At 51.5% G+C, this 18,291-nt stretch overlaps 1 protein-coding gene across 2 annotated transcripts in view; it reads left to right on the forward strand.

Annotated features, from left to right (window-relative positions):
• The window catches only part of PAX5 (paired box 5), a 131,740-nt gene that overhangs the window by 12,658 nt on the left and 100,791 nt on the right, over positions 1–18,291 (forward strand). For both annotated transcript variants that reach the window (XM_030968636.1, XM_030968637.1), the window contains exons 4-5: positions 3,332–3,396; positions 5,328–5,456. In XM_030968636.1, coding sequence (XP_030824496.1) covers positions 3,332–3,396; positions 5,328–5,456 — 194 coding nt within the window. The remainder of the gene's footprint in view (positions 1–3,331; positions 3,397–5,327; positions 5,457–18,291) is intronic.

Below are 18,291 nucleotides of genomic sequence, written 5' to 3' on the forward strand. Positions count from 1 at the left end.
TGAGTAGCCGGAGTGGCTTCCCCAGCGTTAGGGGAGAGTGCAGCCTCTGTCCTGATGGGCTAAATGTCGAGTCATGAGTTGGTGGAATTAAAAGAAAAAATGGGTCAGTTCATGTGCAGCCTTGCTGCTTGGGAGCCCCTGCCTTGGGGGCTCCAGAGCATCATGCAGTAACTCTGTGGACATGGTGTCTTTAAAGAGGGTTTGAGAAATATTACAGACACCAGGAAAACCAAAGGAAAATATCAAATACCTAGGGAAAAGCTCTGCTTCTGTTAACGTCAACGAGTCATGAGAGAAGCGTGGCTGTTACAAGCAGTCCTCTGCTTGTGTAGGAGAATGTCCCATGTCCTCCAAAAAACTACCAAAAAGGCAGTCACAGCTCTAGGGAAAAGGGAGATTTAAGTAGCTCCCACTCATATTTTGAGCCAGTTTCCGTGTTCCTGTTGCTGTATCCTTGTATGCTTCCACACTCATAATGCCCACAGCCCTACTGCCCTTGTATCAGAAGCCCAGTTCATGATCTGTCACAAGTTTTGTGTGTAAATCTAATTCTTTCTCATCTGCTTGTGACTCTGGCTAAGATCTCCTTTCCTCAAAGGTTTGCAATCCCTTTTAAGAAATGCATGCAATGTGTTTGAGTCAATCTGTTTACCCAGAGAATTGTTTTTGCCAGCTTAGGAGCTCACCGTGAAAACCCAGACTGAGCAACAATGTGACAAAGAACCTGGAGTTCACATCAAAACACTTGCCTTTAATGCTAAATCCTGCAGTTCCAGCAGTCTGTGGGGTTTATCCTCACATTTAACACTGAGTGTGTACTTTGGGGCTTTGCTGGGGGGAAAGGATGCAGCCCCTGCCCCAATACCCTTGTCCACCACTGAGGTACCAATGAGGGGCTGCCTGGTCAGCACAAACCCGGGCCTTGGTCTCGCTGAGTGGTTCCTGCCCTGCCGCAAGTGCATTTCTGGATGGGGAGGACAGAGGCCCTGCTCTGGCTCTCTGTCCCTGTCCCCATGGTGCCAGATGTGCTCTCTGTCCCTGTCCCCATGGCTCTCTGTCCCTGTCCCCACGGTGTCAGGGCTCCGTTGTTCCCTCCCATGGTGCTGATGCTGCTCCTGTGGAACACTGGGGTTTATGGGGATGGCCTCCTGCAGCTCATCCCTGCTATCGAGGGGGCCTTCCAGCAGACAAATCTGAGATGCTGCCTCCATGTAAGAGTGAATAATAATAATTATTATTAATTAATAACATTAATTTTAATAATAGGCCACTCTTCAATAGCAGAAGCAAGTCTGTGTGGTTAAGAATTAATTAATCATTGTGATTAGCTTTGCTCAAATCAGCTGAGAGCTGTCCAGCTGCTTTCAAGTGCTCCAGTCTCCGTTCCTCCAGAGATAAAGATGTTTATGTGTCAGAAGGCCCTGGACACCCTTTCTTCACCACAGCAGCCCTGTGCAGTGGGCTGTTGGACCACGCATGGTCTGTCTCTCTGCTGTCCCAGCTGTTCCTGCCCCTCTCACTGGGCTGGCTCTTCTGGGTCTGTGGCTGTAACCAATCCCCTGGGTGTGCAGACACCCAGCAGCTCCATTCTGGGGCTGGCAGCTGGGAGATGCCTTGTGGACAGACCAGACCTCTGCAGCCTCCATCAGATCCTCCAGGAATGGGAGGGGACGGGGATGGCAGTGCATCCTTCTCTGGGATGGAGCTGGGTGTCACCAGTGCTGCTCCCTGGGCCTGCTTAGGGGGGCTTGCCAGCAAGGAGCTGCTGTGAATTCCTGCAGGTTCAGCCCTCTCCTCTCCTCTCCTCTCCTCTCCTCTCCTCTCCTCTCCTCCCTCTCCTCTCCTCTCCTCTCCCTCTCCTCTCCTCTCTCTCCTCTCCTCTCCTCTCCTCTCCTCTCCTCTCCTCTCCTCTCCTCTCCTCTCCTCTCTCTCTCCTCCTCTCCTCTCCTCTCCTCTCCTCTCCTCTCCTCTCCTCTCCTCTCCTCTCTCCTCTCCTCTCCTCTCCTCTCTCTCCTCTCCTCCTCTCCTCTCCTCTCCTCTCCTCTCCTCTCCTCTCCTCTCCTCTCCTCTCCTCTCCTCTCTCCTCTCCTCCTCCTCTCCTCTCCTCTCCTCCCTCTCCCTCCTCCCTCTCCTCTCCTCTCCTCCTCTCCTCCCCTCTCCTCCCCTCCCCTCCCTCCCCCCCTCCCCTCCCCTCCCCTCCCTCCCTCCCCTCCCCTCCCCCCCCCCCTCCCTCCCCCCCCCTCCCCCCCCCCCCCTCCCCTCCCTCCCCTCCCCTCCCCCCTCCCCTCCCCCCTCCCCTCCCCTCCCCTCCCGCAGGAATGGAGTTTGTCAGGCACACGGAGGGGCAGTGTTCACTCTGGCATTGCTGCTGTGACAGTGCCTGGGGCTGGCAGTGTGTGCTGAGCCGGTTCCTTCCAGCCTGTTCCAGTTCTGCTGCACCTGAGATCTCCAGAGGCATTTCTGACCCTGTCTGTGCTTTCTTCCTAGCACGTGGGCAGGTCAATAATGTGTGTAGCATGTCCCCAGAATCTCCCCTCGTGGCAGGTACCCTCTGTCCTGCACACCACACGTGCCTTCTGCTTTACCCGTGTCTCTGAATTTTTTCTCACTGCTGTCACTATCAATCAGAGCAATGACTGCATGTACCCAGTGATGGCAAATGTGGTCATTCAGTTTTTAAGATTAGCATTTATGCCAACACATAAAAAAAAAAAAAAAAATTGGCTAAGCTGATCCTTTCCCGAGGTGTCCAAGTGCCTCTAGCCATGCGAGTGCCAAACCTGGAACAGCCTTGCAAATGTGTCCCAGCATCCAGACCACAGCCTGCTGGGGCGTTGGTCTCAGAAGGTCCCAGCTCCCTGGGGAGGGGGTGCTGGCCTGCTGGCTGCCCAGACAGCTGTGGGTTTCTCTCTCCTGGGCAGTGAGGACTGGTCCTCTCAGCAGAGAGGTCCTCAAAGGCACCAAACACCAGGCTCTGGAGCATGCTGAGAACCATGCAGATGCGATCCTGGTTGGTTGCTCTGGGATGACCTTGCTTGAGCAGGGAGGTTGGACAGGTGACCTGCTGTCAGCTGTTGTCTCTTCCAACCCAAACCATTCTGTGACTCTGTAGAATGTCACCCTGATGACTCTAACAGCTGGGGCTGGGGGCACAGATGTGCTCCTGCGTCCACCTGCCAAACTCTGGTCTTTCAGTGAATGGTGAGGGAAACATATGCAGAAAGGCATTTTTTGTATTGATGTAGGTGTCCTGCACTGAAAAAATAGTGTCTAATGCCTCCTGCCATTGCATGCCTAAGGCTAAGTGGTCATGTTTTTACATTACTCACAGGATCATAAGGACCAAGGTGCAGCAGCCACCCAATCAGCAGGTCCCGGCTTCCAGTCACAGCATAGGTAAGGAAAACTTTTTTTAAAAATACATTAAAAAATAATAATGGATTACAAATATTCTGAAGAACTTTTAATCATTCTTATGGACAGATAATTCTGCATAAAACACTTCAGCACACGTGCTAATGTGCCTTCTTTGTCATTCTCCAAGGGCTGAACATAGTAAATGAATTTTATAAATACTGCTAAAAGGTTTTGAATTTTACTGATTATTATGATAAATAGCTTTCACCATGAGACAGAAAATTGAAATCTAAACCAAAAAAACCCCACTAATAGGGGTCTATAGAATGTCAGATAATTAAAGTAATAAATCAAGAAAGGGATACTTATTCATAACATTTTCTGCATCATTAGTCAGTAAGTAGTTTTGAATGTGTTTTTTCCATCTATCAACCATCCCTTCCATAGTTCTTTGTGCACTTGCAGTCTTGAGTGAAGAGGTAGCAAAACTTTCTGAAACTTTTAATTCATCCTCAGAGCAGTGATGCTGCAGCCTGAGGGAGGTGATGCTGGTGGAGGGTGACCCAGAGGAGACCCCCAGGCTGCTGAGGCACCGCAACCCTTCTCTTGGCTGAGTGTCTCTGTGAGGAGGGTGGGTGTTTCTGTGCTGCAATGCAGCAGGGATGGAGGGGCTCGGGGCTGCTCTCTCCTTGTCCCTGTTCCATCAAACCCACCAGGGCACTGGTCAGCCCTTGCTTCATAGGAAGTGGTGGGGGGCCCTAGTTTCTCTCTGCCTCTGTGTTGTCACCTGTGATATGGTGAAATGCTTGCTGCTCCTCTCTTGGCAAGGGCGTGCTGGTACTGGGAGAAAGGGAGGGAAGGTGCAGAGCAGCCTGCCCCTTTTCAGTTTGTCAGAGGAGTCATGCTGTTGACCCTGTGCCCTTAGCCTTTCTCTCCAGAAAATGCCAAAACAATCTCGAGGAAGAAAAGCTCCCATTATCTCACTGTGGTGGCTTAAGTGTTTCTCTTCTTGAAAAAGTCAAGAACAGGGAAGAAAAATCTTTTTTCTTGGAGCTTGGAGTTGATAGAGGGATCATGGATTCCTGACATGGGTTTGCTCCCTGTGAGTCCTGTCTTGGGGTCTTGGTGTGGTCCCACATGTGTAACCCCCCATCCTGTCCTTGGGGTTTGTGGTGACTTCTAGGACATGGCAGGACAGGCTGAGCCTGTAAGCTGATGGAGGTGATGGTGGTGCTCCTCTGCCTGCTCCTGTGAAGCCTTGGACACCCACAACATCACGAGGGCAGTGTTTGCTGTGCAATCTGGCACATCCACACTGCCCTTGAGTGACTGCCCTTGCTGGACACAAACAGGACCCTTTCCTGAGGGCTCTTCCAAAGCAAAATGGATTTGGGTCATTTTTCTGGGAACCTCAGGGTCTTTCAGCCACCCATCCCTAGGCAAGTGCAGGTGTGCAAGGTCTCCATGGCCAGAGGCTAGTGGTGTGGTCTGACAGGACGCAGACAGCACAGTGCAGCAGGCACAGGGTGCCCTACTCCCGGGAGGGTCCTGTCCCGGGTACCCTCTTGTGGCAGCTCCTCTCTGTGCATGACTGTGCTCCCAGCAAGCTCTGCCCACCTTGCTGGGCTGCTGTGTCCCTGGAGGGCCTCTGCTGTCCCAGGCAATGAGCTTTTCCATGAGCCTTGTGTGAGATGGGGTGTCTGACTGCTGAGGAAAAGCATCTCCTGTCCCTCAGCACACAGACCCAACCCCTTGTGATGGGGCAAGGGCTGGCCATGCCTCTCCTGCCACCCCTGCCCCGGGCTGCTGCGGCATGCTGCTGGGGTGCATGGGCACGGCTGGCGTGGGTGAGGGCTCTTCCTGAGCCGCAGGGGCCACGATGGCCAGCTGAGCCCCAGCCCTCCTTCACACCACGGGGGCCAGTGGCTTTTGGGTGAGCTGGTGGCTGACTGCCTGTCCTTGCCTTGCAGCCTCCACAGGATCAGTCACCCAGGTGTCCTCCGTGAGCACCGACTCTGCTGGCTCGTCCTACTCCATCAGTGGGATCCTGGGCATCGCCTCCCCCGGCGCCGAGAGCAACAAGCGCAAGCGGGACGAAGGTAGCAGGGGCTGGGTTTGGGGAGTGCCTGCTGCGCTGGGCAGGGCTGGGCAGGGCTGCGTGCTGGGGCTCTGTGCTGTGACGGGGCTCTGGACATCCCCTGCGGTGCAGCTGGACTTTGCCAAGGTCACACACAAGCCAGGGCCCATCCCAGGGACCCAGTGGCCAGGAGCAGGGCCTTCTCCAGGGGTTTTGGAAATCTATGGCAGTGTGTCAGTTTGGAGCCAAGCCTTCCTCCACACTGTGGAACTTTTTCCTCCTGCCAGTAAACAGGGGAAGAGACGCAGTTGTGTTGACTCTGTCTCTCCCTGAAGTAGGAAGTATCTGCAAAGTGACAGAAAATTAACTGCACAGACATCTGCTGTGCTGGTTCTCCCAGGACTTGCTTCACCAGGGACATTTGTCAGCCTTGAAGGGTGGGAGTAAGCACAGTCCAGTTGGGGTTGGTTATTGTTGATACACTCCTCAGATGCACAGAGTGTGTGGTCCTGTTTTGTTCTGCATCCTCCTGAAAACAATGTTTTAGACAGAAAGGCACCAGAGGTGGAGTGGAAGGTACATGAGGAGAAATTCCCTGCTGGTGTCTTTTTAATGTACCTTTAGTTTAAAGCATTACTTTCATTTTGGAAGGACCTACATAGAGAGGCTGAGGCCATGGCTGTGGACACAATTTGTATAGCAGAGGGGACACCAGAACTGCAGTGGGGCTTTCTCAGCTGAGGATGCAGAGGGCAGGTGGAGGGGGGGTGACCACCTTTCCTGCTGAATCAGCCTCCTGCCTCTTGCTGAGGAGCATCCACGTTCCTCAGCTCCTGCTGCTGGTGCAGGTCCAGCAGTGCCCTGCAAGCAGAGCAGGTCCAGATCCCAGCACTGCCCCCTGCCCCTTGCTGCCCCAACCCTTCTGGTGCAGGCAGGCTGAAGCTGCAGTGGCACCCCAGCCCACCCCCATCCCCTGGGGGACACACAGCTAGAATCAGCAGCCTGGTGCCTGAGCTGTACCAACAGGGCCGCGTGCATCCTTTAGTGCAAACACATGGTCAGGTTGCAAAGTGGACCCAGACGTACTGAATGGGGAGAGAACCAGCAAGGGGCTGGGGGGCCAGTTTCAGCTGCATGGGAACTAATTTGATGGTGGAAGTATAAAGCTCTTTGTGCTCAGGTTCTTGCTAAATATACGATTGTTACTTAATTCTGTGATTGTACACCTGCTTTTTTTTTCCAAATCTAGGTTGTAAATGCATAGTTAAATATATGCATTAAAGCAGGTAGGGTAGAAGTTTTATGTTTTATCAGCCAGGTCAGGAGACAGGCTGTCTGTACTGATACCAAATGGCTCCTGTGCCACAGAGCCATTTTTTGGGTGTCAGTCAGAAGATACTGCTTTAACTGCAGAGAAAAGGATTAAGTGTTTCCTTGAAAAGCAAAAGCAGTTCCAGAAGTAGAGCTGAGAACCTTCTCAGCTTTTCTCAGCTCACGTTCAGAAATGTGCCCGTGATTGCTGAAGCAACCCCCAGTTTGGCAGGATGAGTCATGGGGTTTGAGCTCCTGGGCTGGACAGTAATGCTGTCCTCAGCAGGCTGCTTAAACTGCTTTTGTAATAGGCTCAGGGCTGCAGGTTTGGAGAGGCATAGTCAGGTCCTGCAGCATCTTTGGCTGTTAGGGGGGAGCCCCAGGAGCACCCATAGCACCCTCCCTGTCCTGCTTACCACAGGGTCCTTCTGGCTGGGTCTGGGTAGGGGCATTGTGCTCGTGGAGGAGTCCCAGGGCTCTGTACTTGCTACACATTCCTCTGATATAAGGAGAAGCATGCCACCTGATTTTGGCCTGTGTGAGGATGTGGGTGCCCAGGTGGCAGAGCTAATGTAGCCGTTTCCTGACTCTGGGGAGGCTCTGTCCCCAGAGAGCCCCTGGCGCTGTGTCCTTTGTCTGTAGCTGTGGAAGGTGAGTGCCTGCTGCTCTGCCTCCCTGCACACGTTCCTGGAGCCACTGGCTGTGCAGGGCTGTACAGATGTGTGGCTGCCCTCGGCCTGGGGGTGAGGTGCGAGGGACTTGCCCTTCCAGCTGCACTGAGCACTTGAGATAATTCAGTAATCAGTTTTGTTCTCCTCACTCATGACATTTTATTAGCAGATGTCACCAGTATTTAACCCAGTGGGGAGCTTCCTGGGTAGCAACAGGGGCAAACCAAATCAGACAGTCTTTATTGGTTTTTATAGCTGAAGGTGTCATTTTTTCCCCTGCTGTAATAGGGACTTGGAGCAGATGTGCCTTGGTGGGGGATCACTTGCTTTCACTTTTGGTTAAAGGACATGCTACTGGAGACTGGCATGAGGAGCAGGCTGTCGTGCAGTGAGACAAGGCAGCTGCTGCAGCCTCAGCAGTGGAGGATGCTGGGCAGCCTCCTGGCTCCTCTGCCTGCCCATTGCCTCCTCAGGTGCAGTGGTGGCAGGTTTGCCCAGGCCTGCACCTCAGGGAGGGTTGTAGAGGTGCAGATGGGCAGCAGGAGTGCACAGAGTGACCGTGACGGGGTGCCTGCTCTCAGCAGGGTCTGTTTTAGGGCAGCAAGACCCCTGGTCAGAGCAAGCTGAGTGCTCCATCCAGTGCTGACAGCCAGCCTGTGTGTAGGGGCTGGTTTCACTGCACCAGCGGCAGCTGCTCGGGTGAGCAGTGCTGATTTCAGGATGGACACCTGACACATTTTGGGAAGTGCTGAGCATCTCCTGTCTTAAAGTCAGAGCTTTCTGAAGTGGGGCTAAACAGTCCTCGTCGAGCACTGAGAAAAGAGCAAAAGACACTTTTGTCCACAAGTGCATTGGAGACTGGGGTCAGGACCTGTTTTGGGGACAAGAGAGGTTGCTGGGCCATAAGTGCTCTGGGGGATTCACTGAGGATGATGGGGGAAGAAGGGCCAGGCAGGGCTCAACCCTCCTTCTCCCTTCACTCCTTCCTTTGCTAGCCCTGGTCTCCATCCTGCAGGGCTGTGCAGGTGTGGAAGAGGTGTCAGAAGGGCTCGTGCCCCAGAGCAAGCACAGCAATTGCTGTGTTTGTGCCATGCCAGCTGAGAGGGATGCTGCAGCAAGAATGCAGGCCTGAGGCATGGGATGTGCTTCTCACCCGGATCTCCTTGTGTGCTGGGCCTGCCGCAATGGGAGAGTGACACGCCTCCAGCAAAGGCCTCTGGCATCTTGAGGAGCCTGTGCTCTGTGGGAACCATGCTGTGCCTGCTGCCCTTGCCAAGAGTGCTCACAGCAAGGGGAGGATGGGTGGTGCTGGCCCCTACCTGCTGGGTGTAGTGATGCTGCACCCTGTGCAGAGCCCTCTGCTTGCTGGGCTCAGAGGGCCTGAGCTGCTCAGCCTGGGCTCAGCCTGGGCACGCCTGGACACAAATTCTGCCTTCGGGGCAGGCAGCTGCTGTCTGTGCTCTGCTGCAGCTGGGGATGCTGTCAGGGCTGGCCTGGGGCTGCAGGAGGAATCTGGTCCTGTGCTCTTACAGCGAGATGAGACTGGCTGCTGGTGGGCTTGTGAGCAGAGCTGGAGCACTTACAAGAATCTCCACTCTTCTGGCTCCTCCTTGCTTTATGCAAAGCACTGCTTCCCACAGGGCAACAATGCTTTTTTGGAGCAATTGCTTCAGGTTGTGTCGGGGTAGGAGTGCCTGACCTGCCAGAAGTATGCTTGTGCTTCACTTCTGACGCAGAAATGTGCAGAAACCCTTAATACCAACAGGTAACAGGGGCAGCAGGTGAACATTAACAGCAGCTAAGTCGGTCTGAAATCTGCTTGCATACAGCAGTTTCTCTAGAAGTCCAGGACTCTGTCATGCCCCTAACATTACCTGCAGGCTATTAAAATAGAGACTGACAGTGGGCACAATGTCATGTGGCCCATCCTGCTGTGGCTAAAATCACAGAATACCCTGAGCTGAAAGGGACCCACGAGGATCACCAAAGTCCAACTTGTGGAAAAAAGAAACACAAAACCAAAATCCCACTCCAGGGCTATCACTGCCCTGGCACAATGCTGCAGTGTGCAAGCTGGCACCTTTCAGCCTGTCAGGTAATGCAGGGGTTGGCACAGAGGGGCCCCTCACTGCTCAGCTCAGGTGCAGCCATGGTGGCAGGAGGGGAACCTGTTTCCTCTCCAGGACGCGGGCTGTGCTAGACCAGCTGGGCTCTGTGCTTCCCTTTTGTAGATGCAGCCGATTCAAAAGGCTCTGTGCGACCATAAGCAAACTGTCTGTGGCCTGGTCTGCCCAAATTCAGCAGGACATCCTCAACAAAGTGGCGCACAAGGTGCAAGTGTCTGCTCCTTACTGCCTGAGACATCAGGCAGATTTAGATACGTGCAGCAAAGAGCTGCAGAGAATCTAACATTCAGTCTTAACAAAGACTTCCCAGCAGTGGAGGAGTTTGGAGAATTGAAAGCAGTGTGGCTGGGAACTTCCACTTGTACCAGTTGTTTTATTTTGTTTCCATTCTCACCAGCTATAATCCGACATTGCTGTCAGCATCTGGTGTGATGATGTAAATGCTGGTGCTTTCTTCCCTTGACTGAGCTCTTTGAGAAATGCCTTTAATCACGGATATGGTGTGCTCCCAGGTGTTTGGGTCACAGCCTTCTGTCTGAGAGAATAGGGCTCCAAGAGGGGCTGGGACACTAACAGAAATGAGAAGGAAATGAGAAGGAAATGAGAAGGATTGCGCACGATGGTGGATTGCACACAGAGGATTACACACAGTGTCTGTAAGACATTGCAGAACCATCCCATTCTGCAGTCACTGTGTTGTCAGGAAGGGATGCCCTGGGTTAGGCATGTCTGGGTTCCAAGCAGGGCTGGCCAGCGCATGGAAACTGATATGGGATATAATACAGGGATATTTCCAATGACACCAGCACCACGGCCACTGTGGAGATCAGCTGGAGAAGTGCTTGGCAGTGACAAAGGTGGACAAGAGTCAGTGACTTGGTGGGCCAAGTCAGTGACATGTCAGTGATAGAGAGACAGAGAGAAGTAAAGCATACCACTCAGCACGAGTGAGTGTTTCTGTATTTTGTGTCTTTCTCCATCACAGAGCCCATGAGCTATGTTTTCCCAGAGGGACAGAAACAAGAAAATACACTCACAGCTAGGCAGAGGTTTGGAGGGCGGTGAGCACAAATGTCTTGGAGACTGCATGAGAGGGTCAGTGGTTCCAAAGAGAGCCTAACATGGAGTAAGTGCTGCCAGGTTCTTGTGTCATCTCCTCTTGTGGTCAAGGGACAATGTGCCGAGGTGTCAACTCTAGGAGGCTCCTGGAAAGGCGTGTAAAGTATTCTTTTCTGCTTTTGTTTGAGGTCCACTTTAAAAGTTGAACACCAAAACCACAGCTGGTGCTAAGCTTTTCCCAGAACAGTCAGGTGTGACATCCACATCTCTGTGACTGTCTGCAGTTGTGCCATGAATTGCAGTGGGTGTATGTGGACAATGTTTGGGGGCATTCTGCTGCTCCCCCTCCTTTAGGTGGACACAAACATGTGTCTGTTGTGCCCTCGTGGCCCCAGTGTCCTGTCCGTGGCAGCAGAGAGCTCCCGCCTCATCCCGGAGCTCTGTGCCGTGGCAAAGCCCTGTGCGCTGAGAGCTGTGCCAGCCTGCAGCTCCCTGGAGGGCCCAGGGCTATGAGGAGAGCCCTGCCAGCCATGAAGTTAGTCAGGAGTGTGTAAATGTCCCTTTCCAGCTATGGCTTTCAAATTTTCATAAAGCTAAAGTAGATCTTGCTGTGGGTACCCTGGTGATAGAAATAGTACTCGTTCAAATGCTGGAATTGTTGGTCTCTGAGGGCTGGAAGGCAGGACCCCTCTGCCCACTCAGACACCCCTCTCCCTGGCAGTCAGTGCTGCCTCCCTGTGCTCCCTGCTCATCCCAGGACACCTCTAGTGAGCATCTGCTCTGCTGTAAAAGCCCTGTCCCCTCCTGAGAAGGGATGGGCTCTCTACCCACCCAAGATTTATTAGTCTTTGTGGTTTCTGGAGTTGATTTAGGCACTTTTGACTCAGGGTGCTGGGGCATCCCCAGCAGAGGGGCCTTGCTGAATGAGAGGTCATTGAGCTGCCCTAGGGGTATGGATGGTGACAGAGCCACAGAGGTGTTTGTACTGCCTGCCCACACTCTCAGCATCAGCAGGTGATGGAGTTCAGTGCACAGATTGGCCACTGATGAGGTCCAGTGCTGACATAAGTCCCTATTATTCAGCTCACTTCAGACAGTGACCAGAGCCTGATGGTGTTGGGGACTGATGGTATCCTGCCCAGAACTTTCTGGGGGTCTTCTGCACCATGCAAGTGATGTGCAAAGGACTGAACCCTTTGGGAATCTTAACTGCAAGGGAAACAGTTAAAAGCAGACAAACACTGAGGGGGAAAATGCAGGAGGTTATGGAGAGAAAAAAATCCCCAGCCAATATAAACTTCAGGTTTATTACATCAAAAGAGTTAAGAGTCAGTCCGGGCAGTGGTGAGTAGGAAGGGACACATGGAGAGACTTCCCAAGGCAATGGGAGGGGGCTGACCAGGCCTCCAGGCTCTGTGGCGCGCTGGGGAGATGCCTACATGGAGCACCTGGGATGCACAGATCCCACTGCAGTAGCTGAAAAGCGGCAGTGGGAAAATACATAAAAATCAAAAAACTCACTCTGTACTGCAATCAGGTTAAACAAGGGGAGACGTCCAAGCCCACACAGAGGGGAAAGAGAAAGAAACACCCTCCAGAGTCCTCAGGAAGTGCTGGAGTTCCCTTTAATGACTTCTGGCCCCACTTCAGCAGCACTTACTCACTGGAGCTGTCTTTACCCCAAGGAATAAGTCCAGGGACTACAGTGAGATGAAGCTTCTGAAGAGTATGGGGTCTTGCAGGGCTGGCAAGTACTGATCTGAGTTTCTCCTGCTGATGTAGACTGTCCTTTGCGTTCAGGGTTCCATTCCTGGGGTTGCACAGTGGCTTGGGCTATTTGTCCCATTATTTCTTTATCTCTTCAGAAGAAATGGTTTTCTCTCACCACACAGACACTGATACAATTTTAAGTAGAGTTTCGTGTGGGCTTTGCTATTACATTGCAATGATGGCTTCATCTATGCTATATCCAGAGCAATCTACTTTTGGGGGAACTTCTATTTAATTTTTAAGATTTCATTGGCAGCTCATTTTTCAGTTCTTGGACATAATTTCTGGGAGCACTTGTAGTTTTCTTTCAGTTTTTGCATTTGCCTTTTGTGTACCTTACATGGTCCATCCTGAATGTGCTGACGTGGCAGCAGGCTCTGGCCATGCTGATTTGACACCAGCAGTGATGTCACACGTAGGTGCTTGGGGATGTCTGAAGGAGGAGTTTAATTTAAGAATTAAGCCCTTGAGTGTTCCAAGAACCACCCTGCACCTGGGGGCTCATTGATGCTGATCCAGCCATCCCAGACATTAACAGGAGCAGCTCAACTGGCACAGGATTTCTCCTTGAAATTTCATTCCTCATGAAATCCTAGGGAAAATAATAAGTATAGGCCAGCTCAGATCTCCACAACAGCAGCATTAAAATAAGGTAGCCTCAGTTTCTGAGAAAAAGTTCTGCATGTCTAAATTCACAGAAATGAAGCAAAAGGCCATTTCAGCCTCCAAATGGAGCTGTTCTCATGTTGGAGAGCAAAGTGTTTGCCTGCTGTGCTCAGGTGGGACAGAATTCTGGGAGGGAAATTCCAGGCTCTGCCAAGCCAGGTGATCAAGCCTGCGGGCTGAGATCCTCCTCGTGCAGCCTTCAGTTCTGTCAGACAGGGGAGCATTCCCCATTTCACTGTCAGGGTGAGTCCCAGCTTCCCTGTGACGCCCTGGCAGGCTGGACAGGGGCTTGCCTGAGCTCTGCTGCATCCCTGAGCTGCCAGCTCATGGCCTCAGGACACGGGGCTTGCCCGCATCCCTGAGCTCGGGGCTCTGCTGCCAGCTCATGGCCTCTGTGGGAGCCCGTGCGCATGGCCACGGCCGGCTGCAGGGCAGTGCCTGGTGGGCAGCGGTTTGCAGGTGAGGGTGCGCCCGTGCCTCGCGTCGGAGGGGTCTGAGGGCTGGGCTGGTCCTGCCCCGGCCAGCAGTGCCGCTCACCTGTTCGCAGCTCAGCGCAGGAGAACTCCCTGCCAGCACAGCTGCCCTCTCTGAGCACGCAGGTTACCAGCTGTCTGGTGTGCACATCAAGCATGTTTGTCACTTCTCTCCTAATGCGGTCCCCAGGGCCCCTGTTTTCTAGAGAGCTCTCCTCTGGCTCTGAGGTGAAGCCCTGCCAGTTTGCGACTGGCTTCAGTGGAGCAGGGATTTTCTCAGAGCTGTGTTAATGAAAAGCCCAGACTTCCAACACTCCTTACAGCCCTGCTGTAGCTCCAGCTGTTCTCATCAGGAGCTGTCAACTGCTAGATGCTTTTCAAAGAACAACCTCTTCATATAAATTTTGCTGAAAATCAGTTTAGGGGTAGGTGACTTGTCAGATCATCCTGATGGTGCCAGTGCTGGGGCTGGCCAGGGTTCTTTCATAGGAATGCATTTTTGAAAGAAGAAGCAGTTTTGTGGAAAACCAGGACTTGTCAGTTTTGATGGCTGTTTATTATAAATGCTAATAGAAAATAAGTAGAAAAGTCATGAGCAAGATGGATAATTCTGATTTATGAAGGAATCAGTAGACTCCAGAGAGGAGGAAATGCTGAGGTGCAGTCACAATGCATGTATGTACCTATGTGCCTGTACAGAGCATGTATCTGTGTGTCTCTAATGCATCTGCCACATATACATATAAACAGTGAGGTGACAAAAGTCTTGCCTTACAGTGGGTAAATTATATTACTCAAAAACTTTCACAATTAATACTCTATTTTTAAAATTATGGCAGTTCTGAGAGTTCTGAAGAACAAAATCAAGAAAAGATTGTTTGGATTGTTTGGCCCTTTGGTGGTTAGTTTCCTTCACATGCCACTCTTGAACAAGGTGCTTCTGTGCGAGGAGGGTCACACATTTCAGATCATGATGTGTGATGCTGGATTTTCCCCTTTTCCCTGTCTGTACATCAGTGTCTCTTGGGTCAGCATACATCTGCACTGTTACAACAAATGCTTGATTTTCAAACGTGTTTGGGATGAGGGGAACTTAGAGGAGGTGCAGTGTCTCAGCCTGGAAGAGAGATTTGGCCAGTCACAGGTGATGGTTGGAAAGAGGCAGGGCACTATTCCTACACAAAAGGTCCGACCCCAGAGCATAAGGTAAATGATTTGGCAACGCTGTCATATCAAGAGCTCTCCAAGCATCATATAGTTCTGTGTCAGGCTTTCTCTGTGCCCAAAGCAGTAATGGGTTTTCCATTGCCTTGTTCCATCTGTAAGGTGGGGTGACCACCAGGGTGAGGATGTGGCTAGGCCAGGGTCTCCCTACACCCCCCAAGTGTGCTTCTGCCCCTAGGGAAGAAGTAGAGAGTTCTGCAGGTAGTGTCAGGTCAGCTGCCTTCCCACAAAGCGCAGCCCTAGTACCAGGATTGTCATGTAGGGACTGAGATTCGCTGCTGTCGCAGCTGGTTCAAGCAATTCAAGTTTACTGGAATTTTAAAATCAGAATTCTTTCCTTGACTGAAATGAGAGCCTCGTGAAATCCTGAATGATAGTGGAAAACCACTTTGTGTTGGTGCTTTGGGAAGCTCTGCAGTTGATAGTGTAAGCTGTAATTGCTGTTGTTGCCGGTCGCGAAGTTCCCCGTGAGCATTCAGAGCAAAAGCAGAGAGAGGCAGGAAAGGGAGGTGTCCTGAGGCTGGCAGCTCTCTCCAGTTCTTTTTTTGTCTGGCATATCCTTTGTGTGTGTTCTTTGCACTGAGGGTTTGCATTGCTAGAGGTGGTTATGCAGCGTTGATTGAATCCTGCCCATTTTGCCCTCTCCTGGTATTTGCAGAATAGTGCCATTGGGGATTATTTGCATCAGGCTTGGTGACTGCATTTTGCAGTCACTTGCTCTAGGTTTTAGCTAATTACATAAATAGCTGGTCATACCGAGTCTGCAGGAGTGTTGGATTCATGCTTGCAGGCTGTCTGTATTTCCTGGATGTGCCTGCCCTTGAGAAGAGCCCCTTTAGGACTTTGTCGTGGCATGGTGATGGGTATGGCAGAGCTCAGGGAGAGCTGTGGTGCTTACAAGAGGCGGTGGTTTCCTTGCTGAAGCACAAACCTCGGGTCAGGGCTTGCTCTGCCATGGGACAGCAGATGGGCACAGGGGAGGATATGAAGATATGTGAAGGTGGGCACAGGGGAGGATGTGCTTCTCAGCAGTCACACAGCGGCTGAAGCATGTGCAGGGCACAGGAATGTGCCATCAGCCCCCGGTGCTCAGGCTGTGTGCATGGCCTGCACCTCCTGAGGCACAGGCAGCCTGTGCCTGCCCACTGGCCTCTGGGGCTCTAGGCATCCAGCAGCTCAGCAGAGCAGCAACAGCCATCAACAGCAGCACCAAAAGATGTATTTTAGGTGCACCCAGATGTGCTGAAAAAACCAAATCCCTCTTCTTATTCTTTTTTTTTTTTACTTGAGAAGACTTTACAGATGGAAAAGGAAGTCCAAATTGGGGAAATCTAGAGATGGGTGTCCCTACCTGCTCCAGTAGGACTTATGAGTGTCTGCTGGACGATGTATTGCACTGGTGTTTTGCTGAACTTCCACAACAAGACTGATTTCAGCTTATTTCCCCATTTCATGTCCATAAAATCACAGAATCGTGGACTAGTTTGAGTGGGAAGGACCCTCAGAGGACGCTTCGTTCCAGCCATGGGCAGGAACCTTCAACTACACCTGGTATTCAATGAGATACTCAGCTAGCCCCTTTCTGTTTTGTGTGCAGTCTGCCCCAAGTGGTCTGAGGTCTGTTTCTCTGTACTCCTGTCATGACAGGAGTGCACTCATGCCACTTCACTCCACCTATAATGCTGGAGCAACTTCTCTTGAGCTAGGATTTAGTTTCAGAGCCCTGGCCTTTGTTGTCTCCATTTTCTTCATGAGCCTTAGCTAGGGAGGTGCCTCCACAACTTCTTCCTTGGTCTTGTGGACTGCTCCTTCGGGAGCAGTGACTCACCACACGATGGTGCCCATGACTTCAGAGATGCAAAGAGCAGTTGGTCCTGTGAAAGCAAACAATGTCTTCTCTGCAGATGACTGTGAGATGTGAGTGTGGAGCTTGCCAATGTTTTATCTCATCTGAGATTCAGCTAAGAGATATTTGCAGTCAATATACACGTATGATAATTCCTGTAAGGTAATAGCTCTAGCTGGAGACTGATTATCCTTTGCTCCTGCAGATCCATATTGCAGCTGGAGGTTAGGAGCCAAGGATTCTTGGCTGAGATGTCTTATATTGAAAGGAAATCCAGTTAAAAATCTCCTATCAGCTGGACACTGATCTGGATGATTTGAGCATGGCAAAAATTATGTCTACAGTGGAGGTCAGGTATTGAAATTCTGTCAGGTACCAACATCAGTGAAATGTGATGGTTTTCTGATCACATGGACACTCCATAAAACTGCTTACCTGTAGCTCTGTAACGGGGTGCTGGCTGCAGTGAAACATCTGTAGACTGCATCAGCTGCTCTCTGGTTTTCTTTGGTTGCAGACTGAGTAGGGATGTGCATCCACCATCAGCAGCTTATTTGATCAGAAACTTTGTGCAGCCTGTCATTATGGTTCTCTGACATCTCACAAAATGTCACAGAGGCAGGGAAAATACGTCCCTCACAGGACCTGGAATGATAGAATCACAGAATGTTTGGTTTGGAAGGCCATCTCTAAAGGCCATCTAGTCTGACCGCCCTGCTATGGACAGGGACACCTTCCTCTAGATCAGGACTTCAGAGATGCTGATTAGCAGAGCAGACAAGGTCTGTGGGATGCTGCTTTTGTGGGAATGATGCCATCACAAGGTGCTTCTTTCAGGTTCTTTACATGATTCACATGAACTTTTAGTCAACAAAATATGAAGAGAGCAAACTTACAGCGAGGAAACCTCTGTCAGAACAGCTTTGGTCGAGTGGTGGCCATCTCACACAGCAGAGCCTCATTTCCCTTTGATGCTGCAGTAACTGCTGGGCTGCTGGGTTTGCCTGATGAGCTGTCACAGAGCTCTGCTGGAGTGGGCCCTGCTCACCCCCACACTGCTGCATCTAATGGCCAGGATACATATCCTCCTTTTGCATCTCAGTGCTTCAGGAGACAGAGAAGCAGAACCCTAAGGGAGAAGCTGTGAGCAGCTGCTGCACAAGTGTGCACATCAAAGGCTTCCTGGTGGCTGAGCATTTCAGGTGAAGACAACAGAATGTCTTATATGGGCTAAACAGGCTTCAGCCTCCCCCCCCTATAATTCTGAACAATTATTGTTGAACTTTGCAGTCAAGGTACTCCTTCTCTTTTCACTTTCCCTGCAATGCAATTTTCTGCTGTCCCTGGGACATTTGACTGTCAGACTATTCTTTGGAAGGTGTCCAAATTATCAGTTTTAGGGCTTGTTGGACTCAGCTGCCACACTGCCCTGTATACAGTTCCTTTGAGTTAGACAGGTTTGTTGGTGGAGGCTTTTAAAAAACTCAGACCTTTCAGAAATGGTACTGGTTTCTCAGCAGCCTGATAACAGGGCTCAGAGTGCCTCAAGGCAGGCAGATAGTCCAATATCTTGCATGTTGCCTGGAAATACTTAAGCAATACCTTCTGGCTGGATGCCAGAGCCTACAGTGTGAGGAGCACGGTCCTGCTCCCTTTTTTCCACCTTTTCTTGGCTGGAGGTGATGGGAAGCCCTCAAACCCACAGGCACGT

This window comes from Camarhynchus parvulus, chromosome Z (assembly GCF_901933205.1).
Source record: "Camarhynchus parvulus chromosome Z, STF_HiC, whole genome shotgun sequence".
NCBI lineage: Eukaryota > Metazoa > Chordata > Aves > Passeriformes > Thraupidae > Camarhynchus > Camarhynchus parvulus.